Genomic DNA, 24,001 nt, shown 5'->3' with positions numbered 1-24,001 from the left:
ACATTCAATTTGAGATCAACCAAGAGGTTAAAATAAATCTCAGAGGCTGTCTTTGATTTTAAACAAGTTTCCTTTCTCTTCCTTGGCTGCTTTCCCAGAAGAGGAGTCACCTCTCTGCGCAGAGTGGCCTGGCCTTTGTTTGCACTGCCTCCCCCGAGGCTGCACCTGTACAGAATTTGGGCTTCCCACAGCTCTTAGGTTCCTGAGCCTGGGAGACACCTGTCCTGTGTGTTGCCCACCCCCTGCGGTTGTAGACAACCCACCCAGCCCCAAGCAGATAGTTTGGGCTGTTTCTAACCTAATGGCATCCAGTGTGTGCTTGAGTGCTTGGTTCCTCTGTGCCACTTCAGCTCTTTAAAGCCCAGAATCAAATAAGATTAAATAGTTATTTTTCAAGTATGAGGTTTCATAAAAGCAAAATTCTTAGGAAGTAGCATTGTTTGAAAATGTAGCATTATTCTAAATCAGAGTTTACCAATACAAGTCTTATAGAGACAAGCAGTCCGCACTGAAAAGCCAGCCACCTCATCAGATGCTCGTTGGGTATGGGTTCTTAGGACCTAAAATGAGCCTTGTGAAGTGGAGGGCTGAGTAGCCCCAGGGATCCTCCTGGCCTGAACACACTGTGTGCTGGTTGCTCAGGTCCCAAGCAGGGTAGCATCCTCCCATAGTCCCATGCTCACTGCTGGCCGGTGGCTGAGTGTTCCTGCAGGAACCAAAAGACTCTGGAAGGAGAGACATACCTTAAAAACTAGCTCTTGAGTCAGGGAGAGAAAAAGCACTGGACACCGGGCAAACTTCGTGCTGTGAGAGGACAGAACATGTGTCAGCAACAAGCAAGTCAGGGATGAGGCAGGCAGGAGGCACCCTGGAGGAAGAGGGTGGGCAGTGGGCAGGACAGGACACCAGATGGATAGTCAGCAGATAAGGGTTTTCTTCACAGCGCCAACCTTAGGGTCAAGGCCCTTCTAAGGGCCTGGTGGGGCCTAACAGACCAGTATGGAATCTCATCTGTCCTTTCTCCAGAGGTGGCAGTGACCCTAGTAGCCCCCCCTTACTCTGGGCATTGTTTTTGTGGCTGCAGGGTGTGAGTACCGCCTTGTGTCTATTAGGTGCCCACACTGGAAGGCCTTGGACTGAGGTTCGTGTGATGAGAGGAGCACTCTTGCTACTAGCCAGGCTTTTCAAGCCACCAGAGACCATCGACAGGGGCAGAAAGACAGAAAAGATTGCCGTACACCTGCAATCTCTGTGCCTCTGTTTGCGGGGCTAGCTTTAGAGAGAGCTTCCTGGACAGGGGCTGCTCAGCTTGTTTTGTCACTGAACATGGACCTCCAGGAGGTCCCAGGCCAAGCCTTTGCCTGCCAAGACCAGGAGCACTGACCCAGGCAGCAGGGGTCCGAGGGTGAGAGTGAGCACAGGCAAGGGAGATGGCATGGTGTTCTTTGAGAGAACTCAGAGCCCATGTCCTCCATGGGCCTGACCTCACACTGACCACACGTAGCCTGTCACACTGGCTAAGAACCATGTCCCAGACCCTGATGCCCAGATGAGTCTACTGAGCACCTGTGAGAGGGCTTTCCATAAGAGCATCCTAGGACCAAACAAGGAGTTGGGTGGCACAGCAGAGTGGTAGGTGCTGTGGCCTCTGTGCTGTAACACAGCAGAGTGGACAGGCGCCATGGCCTTTGTGCTGTAGCACAGCAGAGTGGACAGGCGCTGTGGCCTCCATGCTGGTGGCACAGCAGAGTGGACAGGTGCTGTGGCCCCTGTGCTATAGCACAGCAGAGTGGACAGGTGCTGTGGCCCCTGTGCTATAGCACAGCAGAGTGGACAGGTGCTGTGGCCCCTGTGCTATAGCACAGCAGAGTGGACAGGCGCCGTGGCCTCCGTGCTGGTGGCACAGCAGAGTGGACAGGCACTGTGGCCCCTGTGCTATAGCACAGCAGAGTGGACAGGCGCTGTGGCCTCTGTGCTGGTGGCACAGCAGAGTGGACAGTCACTGTGGCCTCCGTGCTGGTGGCACAGCAGAGTGGACAGGCGCCGTGGCCTCTGTGCTGGTGGCACAGCAGAGTGGACAGGCGCCGTGGCCTCCGTGCTGGTGGCACAGCAGAGTGGACAGGTGCTGTGGCCTCCGTGCTGGTGGCACAGCAGAGTGGACAGGCGCCGTGGCCTCCGTGCTGGTGGCACAGCAGAGTGGACAGGCGCCGTGGCCTCCGTGCTGGTGGCACAGCAGAGTGGACAGGCACTGTGGCCCCTGTGCTATAGCACAGCAGAGTGGACAGGCGCCATGGCCTCTGTGCTGGTGGCACAGCAGAGTGGACAGGCGCTGTGGCCTCCGTGCTGGTGGCACAGCAGAGTGGACAGGTGCTGTGGCCCCTGTGCTATAGCACAGCAGAGTGGACAGGCGCCGTGGCCTCCGTGCTGGTGGCACAGCAGAGTGGACAGTCACTGTGGCCTCTGTGCTGGTGGCACAGCAGAGTGAACAGGCACTGTGGCCTCCGTGCTGGTGGCACAGCAGAGTGGACAGGTGCTGTGGCCCCTGTGCTATAGCACAGCAGAGTGGACAGGTGCTGTGGCCCCTGTGCTATAGCACAGCAGAGTGGACAGGTGCTGTGGCCTCTGTGCTGGTGGCACAGCAGAGTGGACAGTCACTGTGGCCTCTGTGCTGGTGGCACAGCAGAGTGGACAGGTGCCGTGGCCTCCGTGCTGGTGGCACAGCAGAGTGGACAGGTGCCGTGACCTCCGTGCTGGTGGCACAGCAGAGTGGACAGGCGCCGTGGCCTCCGTGCTGGTGGCACAGCAGAGTGGACAGGCGCCGTGGCCTCCGTGCTGATGGCACAGCAGACTTGAGAGGCAGAGCTTCTGCTCTACCTCAGGCTTGTCATCACACTGGCTTGAGTTCTTAAAGGCATTTAATTGAGAGTCATTCTGAGGAGGAAAGTCCTGGTCAGCGTGAGAGAAGGGCTAGGGACATCAGGGAAGGTTCCTGGATGAGGAAGGGTCATGCTGAAATGCCACAGGGCCAGCTGGAGGAGCACATACTGCTGGAGGAAACCACACTGCTTTTTAGTACTACTGTTTCCCACCTGTAAGCATTGCCTTTGAGTGTGGAAACCCTGGTGCGAGGTTTACTTGTGAGTCCACATACTGGTCCGGTAGGCAGGTCTCGCCATGCCATTAGACTGAGTGGTAGGCAGGTCTTGCCATGTCATTAGGAGTGAGTGCCAGTCTGCTGTGGGTGCTCACAGGACACTGGGTGGAATGACAGCTTAAATGCTTGGGCTCTCCACATCCTCAGGGTCGCAGGTATGGGGCTAGCTTGGAGGAGGAACTGCTTGTCTCTGGGGCATCCTCAGACAAAGTATTCCTGGGTGAGGCAGCTGAGTGCCCAGCACATCCTGACTCGATACCCTTCTGCTTTTGGCTTTCAGGGCCCCCGCCTGTCTTTCCCATGGGCCTGGCTCATTCCTGGAGTGCACATGTGCTTCAGCACTCACTACACCAAAATTCTGTGTTCTCTGAGATGTGGAGGGTGTGAGCCCTTCAGCTGCGCTGGCGATGATACATGGCCACTGGTCCCAATGCTGGCCCCACTGACCCTCCCTACTGCAGGCTAGCCTCCCCTGGCCCTCCCTTGCCTCTTGACACTGTTTCCCCCAGTCCCAGTGACTTGAATCCTCTTCTGATACATCTCTACCCATACTGCAGTTCTTCCTCAAGTGCCCTCCCTCTCCTGGGACCTGCCTGGGGCCATGGGCCTCCATGCTATCATCTGCCCTCCTCCTCATTAGCTGCTGCGAGCAGTGAGGGAAGGTGGTGAGTGTTAACGTGTAGCTGCATTCTTCAGCCCTGTGCAGGGTTCTGTCTTAGGCAGGGTAGACTAGGAGGAGTCTGTAGTTTAAAGCAGCGGTGGACAGGTGTTTGTGGGTATTTGGGTACCCAGGTACTGCAGGTGAGAACCAGAAGGAGCTCCACTCCAGAGAGAGAGAGAGAGAGAGAGAGAGAGAGTGTGTGTGTGTGTGTGTGTGTGTGTAACGGACACTGGCACAGTCAGTCGAACAGGGAGAGCCGACTCTAGGCTGCTGTTTTATGTGACATGTGCTCTCGTGGATTGAGGAGAGGCCTAGAGCTAGGCTGAAGCATACTGGCCCGTAAATTACCACTACAGTGCCTCATCTTCACAATTCATATAAGGGCACTCAGCTCAAAAGGCCACCAAGAGAAGTGGTTTCCCAAGGCAAGCCACCTGAGTATCTCTGACCTTACTGTAAGCCTGAGCTTGTCAATGTGTGTTTTGTTTTCTTGTCAGCTTTGGGGATGACCCTAGTTTCTGCCTTCTGTGTAAAATTTTATCCTTAAGATTTTCTGTCAGCCTTTGCTTTAAGTTAGCCTTACCCATTTTCATGTTTCATGTTGGGATCCTACAGGCAGCCTGTGAATGTGGGCTCCTTCCCTTGCTCTGCTGTGTCCCCGGCAGACTGCTTGGCCCTCAGTTCTCTGCTGTCTGTGTAGGCCGGCGGGGGCACATTCTGTCTGAGCTCCTCGTTCTCCAGACTTCCTCTTGTCTGTGCTGGGGACTCGAGTCTGATATTGTCAAATAGAAATGACTGAGTTCTCTGATGGTTCCTAAGCCCTGTTTTTGGATGCTAGGTTGTGACCATTATTAGGTGATTCTGTGGGGGGGGAGGGGCACTGAGAGGCTCAGCATCCGGGTCCTGATGTAATGTGTCCAGTAGGACGTGTTTACCAGCCCAGGCATTCTAGCGCGCTGCTACTCTTCTATGAAAGAAGTCCTGTTTACTTTCTTTGTAGCATTGTTTCGTGTACTGGGAGACTCCTGTCAGGGCCTGCAGCCAGTGGTTATGGGTCAGAGGGAGGGGTCGTGTGGACTCTCCTCAGAGTAGGTGTGTGTCAGTGCCGAGGAATATGGTATCCTCACGTCTTTCCTGCAGCCTTCCCCTTCTCTTGGTCTAATAAGCTTCCCTTAGGTGCATCTGTGGAACTATGCTTTCTCTCTTGGTGCCCTGTTTTTAGCAGTACACTTATTAGCGTAGTCCTTTGAGTGTTGTCTATCTGTCTCAGCCCAAGCCTAGGAACCCCGAGAGGCCTGCTTTTGCTCGCTGCGCATGAAGGGTCTATAGTGTGACACCATATACCTTGGTTAGTATGGGTGCTGGGCCAGAGCCACCCGGCTGTTGCATTAGATATCTCTTCTGCTATAACCATTCCTTATTCCAGAGAGAACAAATGCAGGTGGTATGCAGACCAAAAGGGATAGAAGCCCAAAGAGCCAGCAGAAACCTCCTCCCATAGCTGCTACCTCTCCCTCACAGGCCACCCACCTGGGCCTCAGGCCTTGCTTTCCTCCACACCGGGTGCTGAGCTGTAGGACACACAGAATTTCCCAAGGTGAGACCCAAGTCATGGGCTCTCCCTGGTGTGCCTGGACCCAGTGGTTTCCTGTCTGGTACATCGAATAGATTCAGACCACTAAAGTGGCTAGTGAGAACTAGGCCATTTGAACCCTATGAAGTGGAGGGACATGCTCTTTGGCATTGTGGGTGTTTTTCTTCACATCCCTCCAAACCCACAAGCATGGAGGCAGTGAGGTGGAAAGAGATGGAGGTTCAGTAGCATTGTTAGGGTTGTCTGCACATGGAAAGCACGTTTCTAGCATCTTACTTTGAATTTAAGAAAATGCTAATATTGCCAGCTCATCAGGGCTGGTGGGGTTTAGAACCAGCTTCCTAGTAATAAGATAGGACCTCTTTGCCATGCCCCCACCCACTCCAGCAACAGCAGTATTTCCATAGCAAATAGCTGAGAATAGATAGACTTGACCTCTTGGGACAATTGCAGCAGGAAGCAAATGAGTTTTGTGATAGAAAGTTTGCTCTTCAGCCTTGAGCAAACCATAGGTAACTGAATCTCTTTTCTCTGTGGCATGAAGGAGTGAGATGTGTATAAGGGCTTGATTCACAAAAGCACTTCTTCAGGCGCATGAGCCCCAGTTCTGATTTGCTGATCTGAATGCTGTGAGGATACACTGCCTCTGCGTACTTGATCCTGCTGCCTGGCTGCCAGTGCTCTGTCCCTTCTGACCTGCTTCTCATAACTCAATGCTCACATCCCGTTTCTTCCCCCCTCTTCCCACCCACCTTGACCTGGCTCTTTGACTCGATGCCTGACATCTTTTCTTGTCATACTGGATCATGGCTGGTTCCTGAATGGGCATGCTCATGACCACACTCCAGGACCCATGTTCCTCCCAGAGTTACTTGCTCTGTTCCCTTTGTTCTGGCACTGGTAGAGTCATCTGATTAAAGGCTGTGCCAGAACACTTAAGTAAACAGCAGTCTGACACTGTATACTTTTCTTTTCTTCTTTCCTTCTATTAAAAAAAAAATTCTGGGGCTGGGAAGGTATCTCAGTGGTAAAGGTCTTGCCTTGCATGCATGAGGCCCTGGGTTTGATTCCCCAGCACCACATAAGCAAAAAGAAAAAAAGCTGGAAGTGGTGCTGTGGCTCAAGTGGTAGAGTGCTAGCTTTGAGCTGAAGAGCTGAGGGACAGCGCCCAGACCCAGAGTTCAGGCCCCACGACCAGACCCCCCCCCCAAAAAAAAAAATTCTCTCCTTTCTGCCCAGGGCCTTGCACTTGTTAGACAGGTGCTGTACTACTGAGTGGCCTCAGCCAACCTGTCTGCCATAGGTCTTCACCACCTGAAGTTTTATGAGCTCCATTTGGGTGGCTGGTTGACACTGCTTTGCTTTCCTCTCCTTATAGAACTGAAGCATAGTAGGTCAATAAGTTCTCATGAAGCACCTCTAAAAAATATTGACCAACTAATTTGTTGGAAATGCAATCTCAGGAGTGATTTCATGTCCTGGTTATGTAAATAGATGTAGATAGCAAGTAGCAAGTAGTGGGTTTACTGTTTACTTTGAGTCTGACCTGCTTTGAGTGCTCACCCTGACTGCTCCTCCAGTGCTCACCTTGGCTTGTCTCTACATAGAGCTTTGCTTTGTCACTCCAGGCTCATCCCCCACACACAATAGTGCTCTTCCTTCTTGATGCCCACTCTTCAAGGTACTATGCTTTCTTCTTGGGAAGTCTTTGCTTAGCCTGGGAAGCTGTGTTAACATTTGGATGAATGGCCTACCCATTTTAACCACAGTCTCTCTAGGATGACCAGCCAGATCCCATTGTGTACCTCATGGTCTCTCAGAGCTACACTGTTCACTTCCTGTCCATGGAGTCAGGTGTCTTAACCACTGCAGGAGTCCCAAGGAGGGCTCACGAGGAGTTCTTTGGGAGTGTTGTTCTTGCACTATAGGAGCAAAGGGTACCTTCCTTCCTTTTTGGGTTCAGAAGTTGAGAAAGTTGTGCAAATATATCATGTATTAGAGTGTCACAGTAGTGAAAATAGGAGTGCCCAAAACCCCTGTGAAATTTAGAAGCTCTTTATGAGGACACAGGTATGTGTGGAGAAGAGCAGAGGTGTTCGTGGAGGTGAACGGGTCCAAAAGAACAGGCAGCATCCCCAGTTTGTCTGGGCAGTGTGCCACTCTCCCTCCTGTCATCCACATGAGCCTCCTCTGGAGATGTGACTTGAGTGGACTGCCCTCTTTGGGTGTTTCGTCGGCCGCTGGCTGGGGCCAGAGAAGGCCATCGACCGCTGCTGCCTCACTCACCATGACGGCTCAGTGCCACAGAGTGCCCTGCAGTATAAACTTGGACTTTGAGGTGGCGTGGTAAGACACCTTCTATCTAGCTTGCACTTGCCCTCCAGAAAGGCAGATGAGCTGAGTATCTCCAGGCTCTACAGACTCCTGTTACATTTGTGAATGCTTTGGTTTTACTTGGTTCACTGGGTAGATCCCTGGATTCTAAGCCTTTCATGTTCTCACTGTAAACACTCAATTCCCCTCTCTTACAAACATGAGGGTGCTTGCTCAGGTTGGCTTTTTTTATTTGCTAGTTTTTATTTATTATTATTAAAATTGTCATGGAACAACCATAGCCTCTATTTCTTGAACGAACACTCGAGTCACCCTAGGTACCTTCTAGTTTCCTTCTTCTGATGCTGCAACTTATGCTCTGCTCCTTCCAGGGAAAGTCCGGTGGCCCGACTTCAACCAAGAGGCATACGTCGGAGGGACCATGGTTCGCTCCGGACAGGATCCCTACGCCCGCAACAAGTTCAATCAGGTGGAGAGCGACAAGCTGCGCATGGACAGGAGCATTCCTGACACCCGGCACGACCAGTAAGTACTGCCACTCACGTACCACCACAGGCTGGGACTGTCTTCCCCCATGGTGCTGGCGTTTCCCTTACCTCGGGCACTTGGAGCAGGCTGGCCTGCACAGTGGTATCCAGGAAGCTCCTGAGGTGTGTGGAGTGAAGCTTCTCTGGGTAAGGTGGTCCTGTCCCGTGCCATTCACAGAGGACTGAGGCTGCTGGCCAGAGACAGGACTAGAAGGGAAAAGTTGTACTGGCCTTGTATTTGCTCTTTGTTAAATTAAAAAAAAACTGATTTACAAAGTAGAGAATTTTTCACCGTTCACAATCTTGAGAGGAAGAAAAATCTAAATTCCTACTTATTACAACAGTGTTTGGGGACTAGAGAAAGGAAGTGAAGGAGGCAATAAAATCAGGGCTAAATGCAGCAGGAGGAACAGGAGAGACCCATGACACTACCCTCCTAGTGGTAAAGGAAAGGCCCCTCCTTCATGCTGCTGTGTTGGTGCTAAAGAAAGAGTTTGATTTGTATTATGCTGTATTGGTGCTAAAGGAAAGGGTCTGGTTTGTACTCTTCAGGTACCTGAGGCTGAGAGGTGGTAGGTGCTGGAGCCTGCCATTCTCAGCCCAGTGCCTCTGTGGGCACTGTAGAATGTTTGCTACCACCTACCAGGTAGGTGATATTCACAGCCCTCATCTTCCGTTGACCTATAGCATTGCTGTGGGAACTTGGTGGGGTTTTTGATTGGCGTTCTGCTTTGTACCTTCACACTAGAATGTTTGGTGCCTCCTCATTCACTGAGAAGTGAGGAGCTACCTACGGCAGGCCACCGTTGTCCTGGTAGGTCTGCTGCTTTTCAGAGCCAGTAGTTGCTCAGGTAATGTGCTACAGATTACACTCTTCGTAGGTGTGGCTTACCAGATGGTCCCAGGTATAGGTGTCTTGACTACCCTCTCCCCCACCACTGTGCTCATGGGGTCCTCTTGCCCCATGACAGAGATGCAAAAGTCATCTTCATGTCTCAGAGTAGGAATCAAGGCACCTGGAATGTTTGTTACTTACCTGATGGCCCATAGCTACTCACCGAAGGCCAGAAGTTAATCCAGTGTTAATCTGGATAGGGGCCCCTGCTTCCTGCTTCCAGCTGCCATCAGAGCTGGCTTCCCATCATAATGTGACACTGTTCCCTTAAGCTGCAGAAGAGTTCTTTCTGGGGCTTACCAACAGGAGACCGGCTATCTCATCTGCCTCCTTTGCACGCCTCCTCAAAGCCCCCAAATGGTGTCCATAGTCTTTCAGTGTTTGGGAATAGGAATTTGTTCGACAGATGTTTGAAAAGCTTTCCTGTGCTGTGCTAAAATTTTAGTCCAGCTACTACATCTTGCTCATTTGCATGTGTTAAAGCAGCAGCTGTGAGGAATGAGTTAAATCCTACCTGAAGTCCACAGGATGTTTAGACAAGAACGTTTCAGACCCTACACGTGTCAGCTCCAGGACAGCCATCTGGCTGAGGTGTGTGAACGGCACCAGCCCACCTCCTGGTCCCCCAGTGTTCAGTGGAGGTAGTGCAGGGTTAACACTCCTGTCTCTGTATCTCCCTGGCTGTGAGTCTGAGAGCAGTCTACATGGTAGGTGCACATGGTGGCAGCCAGTCTCCACAGCAATGTCCCAGGACCTAAGTAGAGAGCCTGAGACCGCCAGATGATAGGACCAGCCCTGCAGAGGTTAAACTGTGTATTGAAGCCATCCCCTCCCTGAGATGATGCTTGAAGACCACCCAGCAAGGCCCCCCGGACCATTCCAAGCCCTGCCCAGAGCCTAGCCCTCCCCACAAAGCCCATGTCTTCCCTGCCTGACTTTTCTCCATTGCTCTTACCACAGCTGTGCCTCACTCTACTTCTTGTTGTCTGTCTCTACCCATCAGCATTGTGACTCGTCACGTGCAGGTGTGTTTTTTGGCACCGGGCACTCAGGAAATAGTGTCAAGGGAGTACTAGGTGTACACTTTCAGTGCCATCAGGCATCACATAGTTGGTGGGGGGAGGAGAGGCTTCAGCTGTGAGAGTGCTGTCACCTTAGGACAAATAGAAGTAGGGTTCAGAGCCTCAAGAACAAATGGTACACTGAGAAGCTGGTCAACACTCCTCCCCCCAGCCCCCTGCCCTTCCCCCCCCCCCCCCGTGCCCTCCCCCTCCCCATGGTCTTTCAGGATGTAGGTAGTTTGTCTGGTTCTGCCAAGCAGAAACAGGAAGTTTTGGGCTCTCATTTTCTTGGCCAGGAAAAGCTGACGTGGTTTACTTTGAGATTGTTTATAGGAATAAAATTAAATAAGCCTTCTTGGAAAACACATTATCTTTTCTTTGTTTCATTCTTTTCCCTGCTACCCAAACACCACTCCTTTTTGTTTGTTTTACTAAATCCCTTGCAAATGAGAACCGCTTGGGAAAGGAACAGGTCTCCAGCCTTCAGACATGAGTCCTTTGCAAGTTTGTCTCTGTATTGCCACATGTTTGTGTCTCAAACTGAAAGACAGCCCTGAGAGCCTATGGAGAAGCCTCTGCGAGAGAGAGCAAGAGAGGTGCCTGTGGGGGGCTGCAATCAGGAGCACCCTGTCTTCACTCAGTTTGCAAATCACGGTTGACTAGCCCACATTTATTTAGAAGAAGTGGAAGAACTCTTGACCACCTTTTGGGTCACCTGTTTCCAGCACTGCTGGACAGAGGTCACGCTCTCCAGGCCATTGCTTAAATCTGTGTGAGGACATTGAAGCAAGAGGCAGGCATTCTCTGGAGAGAGAGGCACTCTCTCTGGCTGGTGTTCTGAAAGGTCTTCGCCAGGAGTGGGGATGAACTTCTCATTGTTTCTCTGGAGAATAGCATGGTGGATGCCAAGTTCTCCCGTGGACCCAGCCAGCATAGGGGAGGCTGTGGGAAGACAGTGAGGTCACCAGGGTGCATGGAGTTTTCTGTAGAGGGACTGAGATCTGGATGAATGCACAGGCTCGGGGGGACCCTGGATTGTCTTACCGTATCTTAGATATGTGCCACCCACCTATTATCCTTTCTGAGGGGTGCTGCTGTTCTGGTAAGCTGCCCTGAACCTGCCCCTCCTGGGTTGGCACACTTAACTCAGCATGCAGGGGGAGGAAGGGAGGCAGCAGCAGGACAGCAGCATGCAGGGAGAGGGAAGATGGCAGCACCGGGCATTGAGTGCAGGGGAGGAAGATGGCAGCACTGGGCATTGAGTGCAGGGGGAGAGAAGGGCAGTAACACTGGGCATTGAGTGCAGGGGGAGGGAAGGGCAGTAGCACCAGGGCATCACAGTGGGGAAGATGGTCTCTGGGCTCACGTGGCCTTCAGACCCTGTGGCCAGTGTTGGCCCATGGCTGGTCTGTTTGCTCATTAGTCATGGTGACAGTGTTTGGTCAGGACAGAGGTGGTGCTCATCCTCTTTCCTGTGTTACTTTTTCTCTTGGCAATGATTTTGAGGATCTGGGTGGGGTTATTTCAGATGACTGTGGGCCCCAGACTCAGAGGCCATCCTATGTGTACAGAGGTCTTACCACAGTGCAGACTGGTGTGCGCAGGCCAGGGGGGCGTTCTGCTTTCTTAGGTCGTTTTATGGTTTGTTCTAGAGTGTCTTCCAGAGGCTTGTGTGCTGAAAACTTGGACTCCGTGGCAGCAGTGTTGAAAGATGGAGCTTTGGGGATATAATTAGATCCTGAGGGCGCTGGTCTTGTCACTGGATTAATCCATTGATGGGTTCATAGTTGGATGGAGTGTTTGGGAGGTGGTAGAAACTTAAGAAGTAGTAACTAGATGAAAGGAGCTTGTCCTCGGTGCCTCTATCTTACCCCTGGCTCCTCCCCATCCTCCTCTCCTGCTTCCTGCCACCATGGTGGTAGCTCTGCTCTGCCAGTTCTTCCTCCTACCCTACTCCCCCACTTCCCCCAATGCCCCACCTCACAACAGGCCTAGGTGATGAGGCCAAGAAGCCTTTAAGCTGACCTTCTCAGATGTTCTGTCCAATGTCTGCCACCAGTGCAAACACATGGACAGGCAACGGGGTGTCCCTAGGCCCATGTGGTGCTGTCAGGAATCTTAACAGCCCCCGTCCCTGGAAGCCAGGCACATCCATGGTGTTCTTCATGTGTCTGGAGGCCGGTGCAGGTGCCAAGCTGCAGAGGTGGAACCACTGGCTTGAGGTCGAGCTTGGTACTGGTAGAGGAATGGGAGCTAAGGGCTCTATTCTCTCCACATAGCTGCCTTACTGCCTGCACTATGGAGTCTAAGCCTGAGTCTCTGGTGTGAGGCTTGAATGTACACGCCTAAACCCTGGGGGAAAATGGGGCTGTCATCTTGCAGCTATACTCCCAAGCAAAGCTGTGCTCCTCCCTAAAAGACTGGTAAGAAAGAGTTCTCTCTTTTCCACATCCAGGTTCTTGTGTGAACATGGGGAAAGTATGTGTATTATTCATTGGTGCACTCTTTTGTATATTTGTTTTTTTCTTTAAAACAAACTTGATTTTCAGCCACAGAACATTCTTCTATGTGTCCTCTCCCTTTTTGGTCATCTCAGGCCTTACGTACATGTAAAGAACATACCAGGCTGGGGAGATTGTGTGCTTAGAGGGAAGAGTTTCGTTGTGTCTGTATTAGCCTCTGTGGGCCTGGCTCCTTCCTTGTCTCCTAGCATTGCAGCAGAATTTTAAAGCTGAACCCTAAGTGCCGTGCCACTCGTGGCTTAATTTCCTGCCCAGGATGCTGGGCAGAGCTGTGCGGGTCCTAACTGAGGAACATGGGTTCGTTTCTTATCTACCCTTCCTGTGTACCCATGTAGAGAGCTGTGTGCTCACCACGAGCATATCTCCCTCCACAGGCTCTGCTCTCTGGTGGAGCAGTAATTTCTGTCTCTAAGGCGGGCTGAGCCAGCCCGTGGGGGCATTTAGCTCGACCCTGGTTGTGGTGTCTGAGACCTTACTGAGTTTTTGCTCCTTCCAGTGGAGTGAGCCCCTCTTGTGTGCACTATCTTTGCACCCATAGTGCTTGTCAGTATCAGAAGACCCACTCGGCCTTCATTTGGGCCAGTGATTTTGGTGTGTGTCTCTCCGAATGCTCTTTGTGTCCTCCTGTGAGAGTGTCTCCTATAAGGATCCCATCATCATTAAATGCTAGAATTCTGTCTATTCTATCAGACATTGCCTTGTACCCATGTCATTTGGTCCTCTTACGTGTGAAGCAAGCTAGCATGTCATCATCTGACTGCCTCGGCCCTACTTGCTCTGTGCTCTTTTGCTCTCCTGTCATCCCCCTCCTGGGTTAAGTATTTCCCCCCTCTATCACCTTGTTACAGTCAGTTTCAATAAATGGTTTTGTTATTCTCTGAACGTTATACTCGTTGCCTACCTGTGTTCTGCTAGTCCTTCCTAATGAGTCCTCTTGGAGTGAGCCTGTTGGCAGCAAATTATGTTTGTCCAAAGACATTCATTTCAGTTTTGGGGTTTTTTGGTTTGTTTATTTGTTAGTCCTGGGGCTTGAACTCTGGACCTGGTCCTGAGCTCTTCAGCTCAAGGCAAGCACTCTACCGCTTGAGCCATAGCACCACTTGCAATTTTCTGGTAGTTTATTGGAGAGAAGAGTCTCAGACTTTCCTGCCTAGGCTGGCTTTGAACCTTGATCCTCAGATCTCAGCCTCGTGAGTAGCTAAGATTACAAGTGTGAGCTATCGGTGCCCGGCTTTGAAGAGTGCTTTTATACATACAGATTTCCAGGATGACCAGGACCTTGGAATTCTAGGATGGTCATACTTCAAAATTCTCAGACTTCTTCTAGACTGACCAGTACTTCAAATTCTAGGATGAATGTGGGGCTTCAGAATTCTAGAATGGCCAGTATTTTAGAATTCCTGGGTGATCACAGCTTCAGAATTCTCAGATGAAGAGTTAATCTCACAATTCTAGATTGACTAATACTTCAGAATTCTAGGAAGAATGTGAACTCACAGAATCCTAGGATGGCTGGATATGATCAGTCCCTCAGAAATTTGGGATGACCAGTGCTTCAGAATTCTAGGACAGCCCATCCCTCAGAATTCCAGGATGGTGGGCATTTCAGCATGTTTCCCTCAGTAGTCCTCTGACTCCTGTTGTTCAAGTGAAATAGCTGCTGTCCAACTGTTCTGTTCTTTCTTACCCATTTGGCTACTTCTTTCTCCTTTCTAGTGTCTTTTTTAAAGACATTTCTCTTTGTTTCTGTTTTTCAGCACTTATACAAGAATGTAACTAGATGTTGTTTCCTCTGAATTGAACCTGTTTCTGTTTTATAAGAGTTATGAGCCTGTAGCTTTTCTTTGTGTTCCTGAGTTCCTTTTTCTCTCTCCTATTCCTGTGGGATCTTAAACTACATCTTCTTCGATATTTCTACCTTTCCTCTATCTTCTCGTGTTATTTTCTGTGCTTTCTTAATTTTTTATTCCCTGGGTAATAGTATGGGTATGTTTCTGGTGGTCTGCTTCCTAGTCACAAATCCCTCCCCCCAGTAATCTAGCTAATCTGCTTTAAATCTATTCTGAGTTCTTAAGTATTTTGTTGTGTGTGAACAAGCAGAGATAATTAAAGGTTGTAATTGTTATTTTTATATTCCAAAGAGGTCTTACAGATTTTGCAGGCAGTTAAAATATTACAGTTCTCTTTTGTTGATAGGAAGCAGTCCTTCGATATTGTGTCTGGATGCCTGGAGAATTCATCTGAGCACCATTTTCTGTGCAAGGTCTGGCTTGGCTTCTGGCCTCCCTAGCTAGTGGCACTTCCTGAAGTCTAGCTTGGCTTTGTGCCTACAGGACTATGGCTTGATCAACCTGTTGGCTTTTTACATGAGAGGTTCTGGGAGAAGAGGACAAGTGCTGGCCTTGTCCTGGTGCTTCTCTCTTCCCAGATGTCTCTAGTGCCTTTAAGTAGGGTATCTGCATTCATCCAAAACCCATTGGTCAGTCTAAGCAAGAAACGTTATTTCTTTTTTCTTTTTTGGGGTGGGGCCTGAACTCTGGGCCTGGGCGCTGTCCCTCAGCTCTTCAGCTCAAGGCAAGCACTCTACCACTTGAGCCACAGCACCACTTCCGGCTTTTTTGCTTATGTGGTGCTGAGGAATCAAACCCAGGGCCTCATGCTTGCAAGGCAAGCACTCTACCACTGAGCCACCTTCCCAGCCCCAAGAAACGTTATTTCTATCACTGAAAGTAGGAAGACACCTGAGTGTTTCACATGGAACCCAAACTCAGTATAATTTTTTCTCTGAACAAATGAGTGGTAGATACTCAAGTTGGGTGGTGTAGCTTTTGTTAATAGCTCTGCCATCTACTGCTTACAGGCGAAAGACATGAAAATCTGGGCAGAAGACGCATTCCATGTGGAGTGAACAGCCAATCACAGGCCTGCAGGGCAGGAGGTGCCATTGTGAGAGGTGTTATTGTCCTGTTTCTGCTGCTATCATGAGATGTGTGAGCCCAAGTAATTACTGAGAGTTGAAGGTATTTCTCAGTTCTAGAAGCTCACAAAATCGAGATCGATGGGTTTACTATCTAGAAAGGACTTGATTTCCATTGCCAAGATGGTACTTGGATGCTGCATTCCAAAGGAGAAGAGTGGTAGGTAGCAGGCAGCAAGGACCCCTCCAAAGAGTAAATGTGGCCAGGGCAGTGACACAAGGATCCCACAGTGGTGACCCTACTGCTTGCCTCTTCAGGTCTTTGGATGCCTGTGTGTTCTGGCTGAGAACCAGCATTCTGCAGATGTACACATCTTTATTCAGGGCAGGTCATTCCTCCACCTCCAGGCCTTCTCGGTGGGGACCCTGGCCCTCAAGACCTAGGTTATCTCATGTCTATCTCATGTCTAGCCCACACCGTAGCATTGTCCCACCTCGATAATACACATCTCCAGTTCCTAACTCAGCTTCCAGGGGATGCAGATTTTCTTTAAAATCCAGATAGGTAAATTGTGAAATCACATTTATTAAGTGGTATTTTTAATCCCAAGGATAAAGATTTGTGTGTGCTCTGACACACTAATACTCATAGCAAACATGAACATTCACAATCACACCAAGTGGTGTAAATAAGCACATACGCATAGTTCACCTGGGGCTGACTGTCACACAGATTCAAGTCAGATTTCGCCACAACATATGAAACCTAGCTTTCAGCCAGGGTTACTTTTTTTTTTTTTTTTTTGGAGGGTGTGGGGCTTGAAATCTAGGCCTGGACACTGTCCCTCAGCCCTTCAGGTCAAGGCTAGTGCTCTACCAGTTTTCCAGTGGTTTATTGGAGATAAGAGTCTCACAGACTTTCCTGCCCAGGCTGGCCTTGAACCATGATCCTCAGATCACAGCCTCCTGAATAGCTAGGATGACAGGCATTAGCCACCGGTGCCTGGCCAGGGTTACTTTTTAAAGATAATTTTGTTATTTTAGATTACTCCAGGACCTTAATTGGTAGAGTGAGATTCGACAGCTCAGATTAAGTACCCCAAATGAGCTTTAGGAGAAAGGTAATGAAGGGTAATGGAGCCCCCAGAGTCTTCTGTTTGGCTTTTACAAGGCCTGTGGCTCAGAAGTCACCTTAAGGTCAGCTAACCCCTTTGATAGCTGCTGGCCCTCTCAGTCACCACTGACTTCCATTCCTACTCAGATCTAGGGCATTCTTGCCCAGGATGGCAGCTATTCCCAAATGTAACTGCTGGCTCCTTTGTGTACGGGCTGCCCCCCAGAGGCCAGAGCTCAGTAGTGCTAGCTAAGACATAGCCTGAGCAGTGCCATCCGCAGGAAATGAGGTGAGATAGTGATCACACCTTACCTTAGACAGATGGTAGCTAATGTCCTGAACACCAGTGGTCCACATAGGGTTTGATCATTTCGTACAGCTAACCTGTATTGCAGTTTCCCACATCCTCATTTCTTTATTACACCTTATTTCTTACAGTTTTCTTTTGAAAGTAGCTTTTAAAAAATAGATACATGCTGGGCTGGTGGCTCGTGCTTGTAATCCTAGCTACTCAGGAGGCTGAGATCTGAGGATCATGGTTCAAAGCCTTCCTGGGCAGGAAAGTCCCTGTGAGACTCATATCTCCAATTTACCACTTGAAAACCAGAAGTGCAGCTATAGCTCAAAGTGGTAGTGTTAGCCTTGAGCAAAAGAGCTCAGGGACAGCACCCAAGCTCCAAGTTCAAGGCCCACCAGACATTTGTTGTGAACAAAAAAGGAAGAAGCTCACTGCCCTCCCCTTGTTGGAGATAGCCTTCTGGTCTGTCACCCTCCAGTTGTTAGATGAGGCAGTTTACACAGCCAGCTGTCCACTTTCATACCTCGGAACATCCTGGGCCTGCTGATACGGCTTTTTTTCTTAATAGCCTCTACATGCCAGCTCAGGTTTATGCAGCTGGTTGTCTGGTAATGGACCTGGATGTTCTTTTTAATGCCAACAGCATTGGGATGAATATTTTATAATCTCTGCTCACTGGCTTGAAAGAAGATATAACTTGCAGTGACAGTATATTATTTGGTTCTGGTAATGTACCAAAATTTATTGTCAATATGTGACTGAATTTGGTTACCTCTCTATGTTTAGTTTCAAGAGTCATAATAAAAATTATCTGTGGCCTGCCTGCTGTCTCCTTCACACCCTTCTTCCTTCACCGGACTTTGGTTTCATGATTATGCTAACTTTCTAAAACTAATTTAGGGCAAAGATATAAATCTCTTTAGATGTTTAAGAAAAATTCATTGAGCCTGGCATGGTGGAATACACTAATCTTAGCTGCTTGAGAGTCAGAGACAGGAAAATCAGGGTTCAAGGCTAGCTTGGAACAATGTTTGTTAGACCCCTATACCAAAAACAAGCCAGATGTCATAGGACATACTTGTCACACCTATGAAACCCTATGTGAAAAGTAAAAGGCCTAGGTATATGGTAGAGCGATTGCCTCAGATAATACCCAGAGAACAATCCCAAGTACTACAGAAGAAAAGTAAGAAAAAGGAGGAAAGGCGAGAAAGGAAAAGGAAGATGAGAGAACTGGGCACTGGTGGCTCACGCCTGTAATCCTAGCTACTCAGGAGGCTAAGATCTGAGGATCACAGTTCAAAGCCAGCCCAGGCAGGAAAGTCCGTGAGACTCTTATTACTAGTAAACCAGAAGTGGCGCTGTGGCTCAAGGGGTAGAGCGCTTGCCTTGAGCTGAAGAGCTGAGGGACAGCGCCCAAGCCCAGAATTCAAGCTCCATGACCGACCAAAAAAAAAAAAAAAGCCAGATGTGGCACTGTGAGCCAAGTGGTAGAGCATTACTAGTCTTGAGTGCCCAGGCCTTGAGTTCAAGCGCCAGGAAAAAAAAAACAAACCTTTGGAAGGAGGGGGGAGGGGAGAAAGAGGAAGAGGAAAGAAGGAAAAAGAAAAAGAAGGAGGAAAGACAAAGAATTAGATTAGGCACTGGTGGCTCATGCCTATAATCCTAGCTACTTGGATGTGGAGATCAGGAGGATCTCATCCCAACAGAAAATTGTGTGTGGTGGTGTATAGCTATCCCAGCTATGGTAGAAAGCATGAACTAGGAAGACTTGAGATCTAGGCTGTTACATCCAAAAAGCATGATCTTACCTCAAAATTAACCAGAGCAGAAAGGGTTGGAGATTTGGCTCAAATAATAGAATGCCTGCCTACCGTGCATACAGCCCTGAGTTTAAACCCCAATATGTGAGAAAGAAAAAGGAAAATTAATGTGCAAAGGAATATTTATCTCTTAAAATTCACTTGCAAAAGTCATGTAAACCCAGAGCTATCTTATTTATTTTTTTGGGTCCGGTCGTGGGGCCTGAACTCTGAGCCTGGGCACTGTCCCTCAGCTCTTCACTTCAAGGCTAGCGCTCTACCACTTGAGCCACAGCGCCACTTCTGGCTTTTTTCTTTTTGCTTATGTGGTGCTGAGGAATCGAACCCATGCATGCAAGGCAAGCGCTGTACCACTGAGCCACCTTCCCAGCCCCTATTTTAAATTTTAACTGAAGCAATTCTTTTATGACTTTTGAAAAGTTCTTCACAGATGTTGGCATGTAGTAAGCTTCTCTGTCTTACTTGAAGCCATCAGCATTGTTGCTACTGTGCTCACTTGATCACATACAGTCCAGGTTGGTATATGCACTGTGACATCCACTGGTGTCCAGTGTATTTTGCTTCCCTACAGTTTGCTGTTCTGTCCTCCAGGAGCTGATGGGAACCTCTGAGAACTTAGGGCCTCTTGGATTTTTCCTTCTCTCAGATTGACTCCGAGTACAGCTTTGGCTGCATCTTACATGTCATTAGCTGTGTTATTTCTGTTTGTTTTTTTACGCCTTTTTTTTTCATGTCCATCCTGGGGCTTGAACTCAGAGCCTGGGCTGTCCCTGAGTATTAATTTTGCTCAAGGTTAGAGCTCTACTACTTGAGCCACAGCTCCACTAATGGTTTAATGACTGAAATCTGTTATTTCTCACTGGCCTGGACTTCTACTTTTAATTTTTTTTGATATAGTGCTTACTTAGGGGAGAGTTTCAAGATGGTACAAAAATTAATTTTTCTTCCATTTGGACTTAAGTCATTGGTGTTTATCTGTGGAGTCAGATATCACATTGCATTTGTGGAGGATTTTGTGGCTGGTTCTGGTGGCAATGAAGTGTCACTTTAGCCTACCTTTGGTTGAGGGCTTTATTCTGGTGTTGCACTGGGCACCCTACATTTTCATGAGTTCCCACAGAAGCTTGGTGGACAAGTTTGGTCATTACTGTTGCTGTGGTTTTGTAGATGAGAATCTGAGGTTTCACACTTCTGCTACTTAGCAGGAACAAGGCATAAACAGCTCAACCTGGCCGCAGAGACCAGCTCACAGCCCCTCTCTGCTCATCCTTCCAAAGCAAGTTTCCGGGCTGGGAAGGTGGCTCAGTGGTAGGGTGCTTGCCTTGCATGCATGAGGCCCTGGGTTTGATTCCTCAGCACCACATAAGCAGAAAAAACCAGAAGTGGCGCTGTGGCTCAAGTGATAGAGCGCTAGCCTTGAGCTGCAGAACTGAGGGATAGCGCCCAGGCCCAGAGTTCAAGCCCCATGACCGAACCCCCCCCCCAAAAAAAAAGCGAGTTTCCAGAAGCCAGTGATTAAAGTAGTACCAGTGTTGCTTCAAATGAGCAGTCTTCCTGTTAAAGTAGCCAGATTATGCCCAAAACCCTTGTCCCCCTTGTGGAGTCTGCACTCTCCCACAATGTCAGGGATTCTGTTTATTTTTAAGAAATATGTTTAATCTTGGGCTGGGAAGGTGGCTCAGTGGTACAGCACTTGCCTTGCATGCTGGAGGCCCTAGGTTTGATTCCTCAGCACCACATAAGCAAAAAGAAAAAAGCCGGAAGTGGCGCTGTGGCTCAAGTGGTAGAGCGCTAGCCTTGAGGTGAAGAGCTGAGGGACAGTGCCCAGGCTCAGAGTTCAGGCCCCACAACTGGACCCCCCCCCAAAAAAAAAAAGAAATATGTTTAATCTGCTTCATCTGTTAACGCTGCTTCATCTTTTAATACTGGGGGTGCAAAAAAACTATATATTCATGGATTTTACCTTCATTAACATATAAAATATCACATGCTATTTTGCTTGTTCTTGACAAGATTTTTCCTTTTTAGGATTTGTCTTGTTTTCTGTTACTATATGAGAATGCTTGAGATCAGATGGTTTATAAAGGGAACATGTTGATTTGACTTGTCTTTCTGGAGGACAGGAATCCAAGATGGTAACGGGGCTTCTGTTCAGCCTCTGGTTCTGGCCTTGTTCTGCTTCATCCCGGGGAGGGGTGGGGAGGGATGAGGAGGGAAGGGGAAATGATCCAGATACTGGCACATACGGAGGGCCAGTCACCCATTTCCAAGGGGGCACTGTTGCGTTCATGACCAAGCTTCCCTCCCCAAAGCCCCCTTCCAGCACAGCCACATGGAGGGATGTGGTTCCAGTGTGGACTTGGGGATACCCCATCATGGCAGGTCCTCTCCTATGAGCGACCTCACACTGCCTTCCGACTCCTACGCTAGCCTGATGGTCTAGGGTTTCACAGACTCTGAGACACTTTCAGGCATGATCTGTCACCTAAGTTTTGATATCATTCTGTTTTGGGGGGTTTTCCCCTTTTTTCTTTCCTGTCTTTTCCATCATTTTCCTTCTCCTATGTAGACACTGTGTTCTTTTTGTGTTACTGTGTTGGTCTTTTGTTGCTTAGCTTTCTTTCTCTTACTGGTTAAGAAGGTTTGTTTCTTCTAATTCAATTAGTTGCAATTTTGTGTATTAAAAATTCAATAAAAATGATAATTAGACAAGTACTGGTTTAATGCCAAGAATAAAACAGTATAGATCTTAAAATGAGTTAATATGCTTTTACTTCCTCCCACCTACTTTCTGGCTTTGTTGATATTATGTGAGATTAGACACAGATTGTTGTTAAGTATTGAAATTCTATCTTTTATGAACTTCTCATTTGCATATTATTTACAAGTCTATTAGACTGTGCTGGTGAATTGTTTCATGTTTCCTACTGTTTTGTGTCATGAGTTCATCAGTTTTGTTTTTAGAAGAGCTTTATAGATTTTGCACAACTCTTGGTGTATGACTACAATATTTTCTAAGCCTTTGCTTACCTGAGAGTGGCCTCCAAACTGCATAGAAAAGCTACATTCACAGTGCTAGTTTCCTGTATCAAGCTTTCTCTTTTAAAGTTTGATACAAATTGTTATATTGTGTCATTGAACTTCATTATGATCAAAGAGGCCTGAAGCCATCTGACTACTGTCTTGCTATCGGTTGGGACATTTTAAGCAAAAGAGATTTCTGTTGGAGTTCAACTAGCAGCTCAGGTGACTGGAGACTTGCCCAGCGTGGGTCCCTCCCCAGTGCCGGATGCCTCATGGACTTTCCCCAAGCTTGTCACATACGTTTGGGGTTTTCAGACTTGCATTGCTGGATGTGGGAGGCTGCACAGCTCCATGCTGCTCACTTTTCATGTTGCAGAGGGTCCTCAGTGCAGGTGGGGGCCGGCGGTGCAGGTGGGAGTGCCAGCAGAGCAGGTGGAGGCCGGCAGAGTAGGTAGGGGCTGGCGGTGCAGGTGGAGGCCCGTGGTGCAGGTGGGGGCTAGCTGAGCAGGTGGGGGCTGGCGCTGCAGGTGTAGGCCTGCGGTGCAGGTGGGGGGCTGGCTGAGCAGGTGGGGGCTGGTGCTGCAGGTGTAGGCCCGCAGTGCAGGTGGGGGGCTGGCTGAGCAGGTGGGAGCTGGTGGTGCAGGTGGGGGGCCAGTGGTGCAGGTGGGGGCTGGCGCTGCAGGTATAGGCCCATGCAGTGCGGGTGGGGGGCCGGCTGAGCAAGTGGGGGCTGGTGGTGCAGGTGGGAGCCCAGTGGTGCAGGTGGGGGCTGGCGATGCAGGTATAGGCCCGCGGTGCAGGTGGGGGCTGGCTGAGCAGGTGGGAGCTGGTGGTGCAGGTAGGGGGCCAGCGGTGCAGGTGGGAGGCTGGCTGAGCAGGTGGGAGCTGGTGGTGCAGGTGGGGGGCCAGTGGTGCAGGTGGGGGCTGGCGCTGCAGGTGTAGGCCCACGCAGTGCGGGTGGGGGGCCGGCTGAGCAAGTGGGGGCTGGTGGTGCAGGTGGGAGCCCAGTGGTGCAGGTATAGGCCCGCGGTGCAGGTGGGGGCTGGCTGAGCAGGTGGGAGCTGGTGGTGCAGGTAGGGGGCCAGCGGTGCAGGTGGGAGGCTGGCTGAGCAGGTGGGGGGCTGGCGGTATAGGCAGAGGCTGGCAGTGCAGGTGGGGCTGGCAATGCAGGTGGGAGGCCATTGGTACCGGTGGAAGGCCATCGGTACAGGTGGGGGGCCAGTGGAACAGGTGAGGGGCTGAGGAGGTGGGGGGGCTAGCAGTGCAAGTGGGGGCTGGTGGTGCAGGTGGGAAGCCGGCAGTGCAGGTGGGAGGCCATTGGTACAGGTGGGGGGCCAGTGGAGCAGGTGAGGGGCTGAGGAGGTGGGGGGCTGGCGGTGCAGGTGGGAGGCTGGCTAGGATATCTGCCCCCATTGCTGTCTGGAGGGTCTTGAAGAACAGTGAGTATCATATAGTCACTTGTCAGCTGTTTTGGTCCTCCTCCTTTGTCTTCTATTTCCAATTTACATGCTGCCCATGGCCCCCTGGGCTTGGAGAGACTCCATAACAGCCCATCACTTACTCTGGGTGGGCTGAGAGGGGCACCAGACTATGAGGCATGCAGGCCGGGTGGGAGGCAGGGTCTCTAGCTCTCCTCCTTGTCACAGCTCCAGACCAAAGACTGGATTTGTTGTGATTGAACCTCCATCTGCAGGTGCTGGCTCCAAGGCTTTGCGCCACGGGAGAGCACAGCACAGGCAAGCGGATGCTGGGGTCAGGAGGTCCAAGGATGGGCCCTGCCGCCTGGGTACTGCTCAGGGTGACCCGTTCTGTGTGCGGTCCCAAAGCTTGTAATGCCCTCCTGTGGCAGGTGGCAAGGGTGGCCTCTCTGAAGGTCAGCTTCCCAGGCCTCAGCCAGGCCTGCGTGTTCAGAGTGCAGGTGGCAGCCCAGTGCAGAGTGCTGCAGAATATTCTATACTAGCCATCAAGCAAAGAAGAGTACATGTGGGCTCACTGCTGTCCTGGCTCGCGGCTGTCCTGGGCTCATCCTGGGCTCGCTGCTGTCCTGGTCTCGAGGCTATCCTGGGCTCACTGCTGC

At 50.0% G+C, this 24,001-nt stretch overlaps 1 protein-coding gene across 1 annotated transcript in view; it reads left to right on the top strand.

Annotated features, from left to right (window-relative positions):
- Galnt2 (polypeptide N-acetylgalactosaminyltransferase 2) overlaps positions 1 to 24,001 on the top strand; it is a 133,199-nt gene that overhangs the window by 75,382 nt on the left and 33,816 nt on the right. Inside the window, exon 3 of the mRNA XM_042686169.1 lies at positions 8,115 to 8,268. Within this exon, the coding sequence (XP_042542103.1) occupies positions 8,115 to 8,268 (154 nt within the window). The remainder of the gene's footprint in view (positions 1 to 8,114; positions 8,269 to 24,001) is intronic.

Source organism: Dipodomys spectabilis, unplaced genomic scaffold (assembly GCF_019054845.1).
Source record: "Dipodomys spectabilis isolate Male_0828 unplaced genomic scaffold, ASM1905484v1 ptg000096l, whole genome shotgun sequence".
NCBI classification, from domain to species: Eukaryota; Metazoa; Chordata; class Mammalia; order Rodentia; family Heteromyidae; genus Dipodomys; species Dipodomys spectabilis.
This window is presented reverse-complemented; position numbering and strand designations above follow the sequence as displayed.